The 10,719-nt window shown below is 43.5% G+C and overlaps 1 protein-coding gene across 1 annotated transcript; it reads right to left on the bottom strand.

The window, feature by feature from the left end:
- Positions 1-493: 493 nt before the first annotated feature.
- On the bottom strand, positions 494-7,361 carry LOC140727230 (interferon alpha-21-like). Its single transcript, XM_073044497.1, has 4 exons — positions 7,302-7,361; positions 6,445-6,534; positions 784-1,023; positions 494-669 (listed from the first exon to the last, which is right to left on the bottom strand). Exons 1-4 carry the CDS (start codon positions 7,359-7,361, stop codon positions 571-573), a joined length of 489 nt encoding a protein of 162 aa, XP_072900598.1. The 3' UTR covers positions 494-570.
- Between the last annotated feature and the right edge of the window lie 3,358 nt (positions 7,362-10,719).

Raw genomic sequence — 10,719 nt, 5'->3', positions numbered from 1 at the left:
GCAGAATGGCAGATAGAGTAAGAAGCTGTCCACTGTGCACCTTTTCCAGGAATGGATCATTGCATTACAGTAGCTGCCTGTCTTGATATGAATGGACAAGAATAGGATCATTCAGCAAATTCACATGTCATCACTGAGTAATACTACAAAAAATAAATTAATAAATTAATAATACAATAAATTAATTCAACACTGGATATGGAGAAAGACCCAGACATTATTCCTTCCACATCACTTGCCAAATGAAAATGTGTGATTAATATAGTTATATAATAAATAGTAAAAACAGAAAATACTGTAAACATGCACAGCTCAGACAACTGCTGAGTGGAGTGAACAACAGTTAGTGTTTCAAGTTTATGAGCATTGACTCGAGGAATTCACTCAGGTTTCTTCTGCACATGCACTGATTATTTGCACCAGTTGGGTTTTCCATTAACATTTCTAGCTTTTAGTTTAATTTATTTTTCAATGTAACATCAGTCTGTTCAGATATACTTTTCCTTGAAAGTTATTTTAAATAAATAGTCATAAATCTTGGTCCCTTATGAAATTGACTCTGGAAAATCTTCAGTGATCTCTGCTGATTTTTGCCATAATGAGAAGGAGCTGTTTCAAATTCGTCATGGTCTCAGTGCGGGTTGTCTCCCAGGCACAGTTGCTGAATCCCTAAAAGGGAGGACAAAAAGGCAAATGTACTCAATAGTGAAAAATTAGATAATGAACAAGTATAAAGTAGATAAATAAGTGTATTGGCAGGCACATGTTTTAATATCAATATACCTTCTGTTTCAGAAACTCTCTCAATTTCTGGAAGTATTTAAGAATTACGGCATTCTTCCTTGGCCTGGACTCTGAGCCTGGTTTCCGGACACAGACATCCAGCACTCTGAGCTGCCGATCCAAGAGAAGCTGGAGGAGTTCCACTGAGCTCTGGACCCAGCTGACTGAGCTCAGGTTCATACTGTAGATCCTGCGGAGGTGATGCAGGGTCTGATGGACAATCCAGATCCGGTCCTGGGCCTGTGCAAAACATACATGGGAACATTAGTAGGGCCGTGGTCTATCAAACGTTTAGAATTAGAACAGAATGTTTATGAGTCTTAGTACAAGACAAAATCAAACATCAACTTAAAATATACAGGCCGCAAATGGAGGGCTACTAACAACTGTGAATTGAAGGCCACATCATTGGCAGTTTCCGTCTACAGCTAGAGATTTCAACAGGGAATGAGCAATGAACCACACGGATGAAGAAGAAGAAGACGCTTGACTGAATGAGGGAATGGCATCAATGCCACAGGATGCTACTTACACAGAGACTAGAGTCTGCTCTCCTTTCACCAGAAATAGTGAGGGGGAGAGTTTATAGAAATCAACAATCTCATAAAGGGGGGAATCAAGGAGGTGAAACAGACAGTCGTCTGAATGGGTTGTTAAAAAGATTAAACAGTAACTTATAAAGACAGTGGCATAAACATTTGCATGTTAACTTTGCAAACACTAGGAAAGCTGCAGATGCTGGAAATTCAAGCAACACACACAAAATGCTGGTGGAACACAGCAGGCCAGGCAGCATCTATAGGGAGAAGCACTGTCGACGTTTCGGGCCGAGACCCTTTGTCAGGACTAACTGAAAGGAAAGATAGTAAGAGATTTGAAAGTGGGAGGGGGAGAGGGAGATCCAAAATGATAGGAGAAGACCGGAGGGGGTGGGGTGAAGCTAAGAGCTGGAAAGGTGATTGGCAAAAGGGATACAGAGCTGGAGAAGGGAAAGGATCATGGGACGGGAGGCCTAGGGAGAAAGAAAGGGGGAGGGGAACACCAGAGGGAGATGGAGAACAGGCAAAGAGTGATGGGCAGAGAGAGAAACAAAGAGTGGGTAAGAAAGGGAGGAGGGGCATTAACGGAAGGTAGAGAAATCAATGTTCATGCCATCAGGTTGGAGGCTACCCAGCCGGTATATAAGGTGTTGTTCCTCCAACCTGAGTGTGGCTTCATTTTGACAGTAGAGGAGGCCATGGATAGACGTATCAGAATGGGAATGGGACATGGAATTAAAATGTGTGGCCACTGGGAGATGCTGCTTACTCTGCACCTACACACCTATGCTCTGTCCACCTGAGAAAGCAGGATCTCCCAGTAGCCACACATTTTAGGTGAAGTGGTTAGGGGAATAGGTGACAGGTGACTATGGGAATGGGAACTTTTTAGGGGTGTCTTGTAATGTGAGCTGAGGTGTCCTATGTCTGCACCCTGTGGTACCTGATGCCCAATGGCCATCACACATTTTTAAGATAAGCAGATCATAGGCATCTTCTACACTTCAGAACTTGAGTAGAGGCAAATAAAAGTCACAGAAAAAAAGGTGCTGGGGTGCTCTCAGTCCATACCACCCATCAAGCAGCCACCTAAAGAAATCTCATTCAGAGTGATTGGGGCAGTGGTTGTAGAAGGGAGATGCAGCCTGGAGAGAAACTGCGAGGCAGGAGAGGCAGTTAGTCAATAGCAAAGAGTCAACCCTTTCATTTCTTCTACCAAAGTGCATGAACTATACTTTCTGACACTGTATTCCATCTGCCATTTCTTTGCCCATTCTCCTAATCTGTCAGTCTTTCTGCAGCCTCCCTATTTCCTCAAAACTTCCTACCCCTCCACCTTCAAATTGCCTGCAAACTTTGCAACAAAGCCATCAATTCCATCATCTAAATCATTGATATATAACGTAAAAAGAATCGGTCCCCAACACAGACCTTTCTGGAACACCACTAGTCACCGGCAGCCAACCAGAAAAGGATCCCTTTATTCCCAGTCTTTGCCTCCTGCCAATCACCCATTGCTTTATCCATGCTAGAATTTTTCCTGTAATACCATGGGCTCATAGCTGGTTAAGCAGCCTCATGTGTGGCACTTTGCCAAAGGCCTTCTGAAAATCCAAGTACACCACATCAACCAACTCTCCTTTGTCCATCCTGCTTGTTACTTCAAAAAATTGTAACAGATTTATCAGACAATATTTTCTCTTGAGGAAACCATGCTGATTATGGCAAGTACGCTAAGACCTCATCTTCTATAATTCGCTCCAACATCTTCCCAGGCACTGAGGGCAGTCTGACTGGCCTATAGTTTCTTTTCTTCTGCCTCTCTCCCTTCCTGAAGAGTGGAGTGGCATTTGCAAATTTTTAGTCTTCCAGAACCATTCCAGCATCTTGTGATTCTTGAAAGATCATTATAAATGCCACCACAATCTCTTCAGCCACCTCTTTCAGAACTCTGGGGTGTATATCATCTAGCCCAGGTTACTTATCTACCTTCAGACCTTTCAGTTTCCGAAGAACCTTCTCTCTAGTCCTGGTAACATCACACAATCTTCATGATCCCTGACACCTGGAACTTTTACCATACTGCTGGTGTCTTCCACAGTGAAGACTGATGCAAAATACTTACTCAGTTCATCCGCCATTTCCCTGTCCCACATTACTATCCCTCCAGCATCGTTTTCCGGTGGTCCAATATAGAACCATAGAACCATAGAACATTACAGCACAGAAACAGGCCCTTCAGCCCTTCTTGGCTGTGCTGAACCTTTTTTCTGCCTAGTCCCACTAAACTGCACCCTGACCATATCCCTCCGTACACCTCTCATCTATGTACCTGTCCAAGTTTTTCTTAAATGAGACGGCATTTACCACTTCATCTGGCAGCTCATTCCACACTCCCATCACTCTCTGTGTGAAGAAGCTCCCCACCCACCCCCAATGTTCCCTGTACACTTTTCCCCCTTCACCCTTAACACAAGTCCTCTGGTTTTTTTCTCCCCTGCCCTCAGTGGAAAAAGCCTGCTTGCATTCATTCTATCTATGCCCATCATAATTTTATATACCTCTATCAAATCTCCCCTCATTCTTCTATGCTCCAGGGAATAAAGTCCTGACCTATTCAACCTTCCTCTGTAATTCAGCTTCTCAAGTCCCAGCAGCATCCTTGTAAACCTTCTCTGCACTCTTTCAACCTTATTAACATCACTCCTGTAATTAAGTAACCAAAACTGCTCACAATACTACAAATTTGGCCTCACCAATGTCTTTTGCAACCTCACCATAACATTCCAACTCTTATACTCAATACTTTGACTTATAAAGACCAATGTACCAAAAGCTCTCTTTACGACCCTATCTACCGGTGATGCCACTTTAAGGGAATTATGTATCTGTATTCCCAGATCCCTCTGTTCTACTGCACTCCGCAGTGTCCTACCATTTACCTTGTATGTTCTATCTTGGTTTGTCCTTCCAAAGTGCAATACCTCACAGTAAACTCCATCTGCCATTTTTCAGCCCATTTTTTCAGCTGGTCAAAATCCCTCTGCAAGCTTTGAAAACCTTCCTCACTGTCTAATACACCTCCAATCTTTGTATCATCAGCAAATTTGCTGATCCAATTTACCACATTATCATCCAGATCAATGATATAGATGACAAATAACAATGGACCCAGCACTGATCCCTGTGGACCACCACTAGTGACAGGCCTCCACTCAGAGTAGCAATCCTCTACTACCACTCTCTGACTTCTCCCATTGAGCCAACGTCCAATCCAATTTACTACCGCACCATGTATACCTAGCGACTGAATCTTCCTAACTAACCTCCCTTGCGGGACCTTGTCAAAGGCCTTACTGAAGTCCATGTAGCCAACATCCACAGCCTTCCCTTCATCCACTCTCCTGTCTCTCTTTATTGCACTTTATATATCTGGAGAAACTTTTGATCTCTTCTTTAATATTATTGGCTAGCTTATTTCTTATTCCATCTTTACCTTCTTAATGACTTTTTTAGTTTCCTTCTGTTAGTTTTTTAAAAGCTTCCCAATCCTCTAACTTCCCACCAATCTTTGTGCAATTATATGCCCTCTTTATGGCTTTTATGTTGGCTTTGATTTCTCTTTTTCGCCACAGTTGTGTCATCTTTCCTTTAGAATACTACTTCCTCTTTGGGATGTATATATCCTGGGCCTCCCAGATTGCTTCCAGAAATTCCAACCATTGCTGCTCTGCTCTCATCCCTGCAGCTCTTTTCCAATCGATTTTGGCCAAATGCTCTCTCATGCCGCTGTAATTCCCTATACACCACTGTAATGCTGATACATCCGAAGCTTCTCCTTTTCAAATTTCAGGGTGAATTTTATCATATTATGATCATTTTCCCTGATAGGTTCTTTTACCTCGAGCTCTCTAATCAATTCTGGTCCTTTGCAACTCACCCTATCCAGAATAGCTGATACTAGTCAGCCCAACCACGAGCTGCTCAGAAAAGCCATCTCGTAGGGCCAGGCACTCGAGAAATTCTACCTCCTGTAATCTAACACCAACCTGATTTTCCCAAACTCCCTGTATATTGAAGACCCCCATGACTGTTGTAACATTGCCCTTTTGGCATGCATTTTCTATCCTCCATTGTAATTTGTAGGCCAGAACCGTACTGCTGTTTGGGGGTCTGTATACAACTCCCATCAGGGACTTTTTACCCTTGCAGATCCACAGCTCTATCCACAATGATGCAACTCCTTCTGACCCTATGCCACCTCTTTCTGAGTATTTACTGACTATGCCAGCAGGTAAACAAATCTCAGGATTGTAAATCGTGAAATATATCTATTTTGATAATAACTTTACTTGAACTTCGAACAGATATTGCGAGAGTTTCTGTCTTAAGATGTTTGTTCCAAATTCCATCTATGAATTGTGGATTTTTTCCTGCTATCCTGTACTCCAAAGTTTTGCATTCAATCTATAACATTGGTCATAAAAAATCTCTTCCATGTGGAAAGTTTATGGATGTCTACAATCATAGAACCACGTGATATGGCACATCACTGTCCGGTCTCCTCTCAGCTTTTATCTCCTTGATACAGATGGGCCAGCTATCATGTAAAATAATTTAACGAGAAACCTCACAATTCTTCAGCGCAAGTCATTTAAAGTGAAGTAGGTGGTTCCATCACCAATGAAGCACGCGGATAGTGTGATGATCTGAGAGGATGCAAGTATTTCCTGTGATCAGCAGAACTCGCAATGTTACTGGGGGGTGGGGTAGAGAGAGGAACACACAGGGAGGGAGAGGAAAAAGTAGCAGAAGGTGATAAAGGTGGACGCGTTTATTGGTGACAGAGCATGTGAAATGATGAGAGGGAATTGGGTACAGAGAGTGAATTACCCGTGAGTGGGACAGAGAGAGAGGGGGGAGCAGTGTGATAACTGAAATGAGATCTATTCCGTGTGAATGGGGTCCTGAAACTCAGAGTGACAGAGTCAGAAAATGAGAGTGACATGGAGAGAAAGAATTCATATTCTGATATAGTCAAATTATTTGGATAAAGTTCGGATCCGATCCTTCGCATTGTCTCGAATTAATTACATTAAAGTAAAATGCAGTGTTTACTCACAAGAACCTCCGCCGAAAGTTTCACCAGCTCCAAGGGCTTGGTTTTCAACGACAGCCTCTCAGTCACACACTGTCGAGGGAGGCGGCCACCCTGAGACAGAAGATATCAACGTTACTGACAATCCCCACACACAGAAACACCGGAGAACAGACTCTTTGAAGTCACCTGATCGGTAACAGCAAACAGCCCGGGGACTGTCAGGACCGGTCTCTGGGAGCGGGTTCAACTCACCATTTCTTTCAGTTCGCCCAGAGTCTCTGTGTTGAGAACTCGCAGTAACTGTAACCTCTCACAGCCCAGGGTCAGGGTCACGGTCAACAACAGCCACACACTGCAAACTCTCCAAACACGGCCCAATGCCATCTCCACCCAACACTGAATAAAGCACCGATCTGAGACCAGAATCAGCTCCGAAAACGGGTCTTGTTCGCCGAATGGAACTCTCGATATGGAAATGCCACGGCTTGTGATCCGGGAGCGGACGCCGGTGCTGCCGAGACCCGTGTCTGGGGATCGTGTTGTGAGCTCTCTCTCTGCCATGCTGCCGGATTTTATATCTTAAAATCCGAAAACGGGTGACATTCGAAAAGTGAAATGATTGCGGGATATTTGGGAACGTGTCGGGAGAGAGCGGTCTCCGCTCTGAAGTAAGGAATCTGAAAGCGGGAGAGTCCAGCTGCAGCGACGGGAAAATCCGCCACCGGAGAGAGCAGCAGCGCTCAGGCTCTTGGTGCGTTCGTTCAGTTCGGGGGGTCCAAGCTGTTGTGGAGGGTGGGTCGAGTTTGGCAAGGGACGTGGTGGGGTGAGGACGTGACTGTGTCGGTGCATCCGTCGGGGCTGCATTTTATCAGGATTACCGTAACACTGCATCTTTCAGCGCTGATCTTCTCTGTTACATCCAACTGCTGTGGTGCCATATCGCAGGGTGGTCAGTGCAGAGCGCCCGGGACACGTCCTTCTGGTGGCGACTGTGCTCGCTATGAAGATGGTCTGGTGTCTGGGTTCTTTACAGAAGACACTTCGGCGTTTCTTTCGTCTCCGGATCGGACGGCGATTCCGATGCCTGCTCTCTCTGCGGGTTAGTCTCCAGCTCAGCTTGCAGCTGCGCGGCAAATTCACCCGAAACGAAAGTGTCCCAGGGTAAAAGTGACGGTTCGTCACTTCCGAAAGTGGGCGTGTTAATCAACAGGAATGGATCGGCAATAAAACTTCAGAAGCGAGGACATCTACTTCCTGATTAAGTGCTGGAGTCCTCGGAGCAGGGGGTTCTATCTCATTCGTATGGTTTTCGTCACTATAGCGCGGGAGTTCTCTGATATTACACTGGTTGAAGTATATATTCCCACCCCAGGCAGATGTCAAATTAACACCGGAGGGTTTGAGCTCCGTGATTAACTGGCCTCCCCAATGCCTTCCACAGTATCGAAGGGCACTTCAACCAGTTTAGCTTGAAGGAGCCTCTACCGAACTACTGCCAGCATGCACCGGTAACATCCAAGGACTCAACACACTCGACCACTGCGGGATGCAACAATGAAGAACACACACCAGACCAGCATCCCTATTTTCTTAGTTGAAGGTGATTCAAAATGTCATCGAATACTCTGCCAAACTTCTGCAGAAACTGTGGAAACTCAATGCACAGGAATTCAAGAGGCTGCAGAGTGTAGTACGCTCGTCCAGTTTCGTCACTCTCCACACCATAAATGACATCGGCAAGAGACAGTGCCCCAGGAAAGCAACATCCATTATAAACGTTCCCACGAGGCAGAAACTAGAGGAGCCAGAAGACTCACGTCTCAAAGCTCTTCAGCAGCTTCTTCCCCACTGTCTCGGGGTCCTGTACCGACCTGAAATACCCTAACACGACCCCGATTTAACTTGCACAACTTACTTGTGTAGTTATGTCTACTTTCCTTATTTCGTAACTTGTGTATAATTTATGTTACTGTAAGTTTACAGAACATAGAACAGTACAGCACAGGAACAGGCCCTTCGGCCCACAATGTTGTATCGAGGCAGCTGAAAAATAAATTAAAAACGAATCCCTCCTACCTCCATCTTCCTCATATCCACGTCCATGTGCTTATCTAAACGTCTCTTTAAAAGCCTCTACTACCATACAGGCAGCACATTCCAGGCATCTACCACTTCCAAAGTAAAAAAAAACTTACCTCTCGATTCCCCTTTGAACCTAACCCGACCCACCTTCAATGCATGCCCTCTGATATTAGATATTTCTACCCTGGGAGAAAAAAGATACTCCCTGTCTACTCTACCTATGCATCTCATCATCATATAACCATATAACAATTACAGCACGGAAACAAGCCACCTCGGCCCTTCTAGTCTGGGCAGAACGCTTACTCTCACCCAGTCACACTGGCCTGTACTCAGCCCATAAATCTCCATTCCTTTCCTGTCCATATACCTATCCAATTTTACTTTAAATGACAATATCGAACCTGCCTCTACCACTTCTACTGGAAGCTCATTCCACACAGCTATCACACTCTGAGTAAAGAATATAAACCCCTATCAGCTCTCCCTCCCAGCCTATGCTGCTCCAAAGTAAACAACCCAAGTTTGTTCAGCCTTTCATGATAGTACATGCCCTCTAAACCAGGCAACATCCTGGTAAACCTCTTCTGCACACTCTCGAAACCTTCAACATCCTTCCTATTGTGGGGTGACCAGAACTGGATGCAAAACACCAGAGGTGGCCTAACCAGAGTCTATAAAATTTCAACATAAGCTCTTGACCTTTGAACTCAATGCCACGACTAATAAAAACAAGTACTGTATCCGATAAGCCTTCTTAACCACCTTATCGACCTGTGTCCCATTCCTGCCTGCACTACCTTGGAGGTCCTTCTCCTCAGCCTCTTTCCTAACTCTAGATACTCACTGCACAGGACTTTTTTTTGTAAATTATGCTGGCTAACTTCTGTTTGTAACGTTTATAATATGCTGTGCTGTTCTTGCAAAAAAAGAAGCTAATTTACATGGCATTTATAACCTGGGCACTGATGCTTCTGACAATAAACTTTAATTTAGAATTTATGATCCTGAATTCTAAAAGCACGTCAGTTCTCAATCCCAGTCCCATTCTGACCTAACTGCAGCCTCCTCCACTGCCACAGTGAGCCCGATATAAGCAAGAAGAGCCGAACGTTATCCTCCCTGACAGTGCTACTGCATGTGGCTTCCGCTTTTAAAAAATGGGCCTGTGTTACACGCTCACTTCGGATTCAACACTTCCTCATTCAAAGGGAGAATATGAAAATGAAAACCAAGAACTTAAATCCAAGTATAATACAGGGAAGATAAAAATCAAGTCGAATCACTGTGAAGTGTACTCATATGCTGAGTGTGACATTGCAGGGGAAAGAATAAAGCGGGGGAAGTACCTATAACAAGGTGTGAGAAGAAGAAATTTTATATTCTGTGAGGAGGATCAGCGTGCACAAAATTTGTATTCCAAAAATGTGAAATATTCAGAATAATTAACATGTAGTAACATCTTCACTGATTTTTTTATTAAATGTAGAAATATATTATCCATTGCAATTCTCACAATAATAATAAATTAAAACTTTTCAGCTACATGTACATACTTTAACAAATGATCACAATAAATACAGTATAAATAAATTAAGTTAACTTTATCTTCTAACCATTGGAAGAACAATCACATTATGCTCACTGAAGGTCAGTGATGAAATCAAGAGGAATGGTTTTGTAAACCACAACCTGTGCACTGAGTGTAGGTCAGAACATTCCCAATGCATATTCCCATTGCAAAAATGACAATTAGAGGAATAATTTTTGGGAAAACGAACGGAACTTTAAACAATTTACCTTTGAAAAGGGGCTGAAACCTACAACTCTCAGATTAAACTGATAACACTAGAAGATGCTGGACAGAAGACATCGCAAACTTTCATGTGCACGAAGTTATGAGAAACAAAATTCCACCCAGGATTAATTTTAGGTAGGGAACTAAAATGATGTAAACCATAACAGAGATAAGATGCAGAATGGCAGATAGAGTAAGAAGCTGTCCACTGTGCACCTTTTCCAGGAATGGATCATTGCATTACAGTAGCTGCCTGTCTTGATATGAATGGACAAGAATAGGATCATTCAGCAAATTCACATGTCATCACTGAGTAATACTACAAAAAATAAATTAATAAATTAATAATACAATAAATTAATTCAACACTGGATATGGAGAAAGACCCAGACATTATTCCTTCCACATCACTTGCC

This window comes from Hemitrygon akajei, chromosome 5 (genome assembly GCF_048418815.1).
Source record: "Hemitrygon akajei chromosome 5, sHemAka1.3, whole genome shotgun sequence".
Lineage (NCBI taxonomy): Eukaryota > Metazoa > Chordata > Chondrichthyes > Myliobatiformes > Dasyatidae > Hemitrygon > Hemitrygon akajei.
Note: the sequence above shows the minus strand (reverse complement) of the source record. Positions and strands in the feature narration are given on the sequence as shown.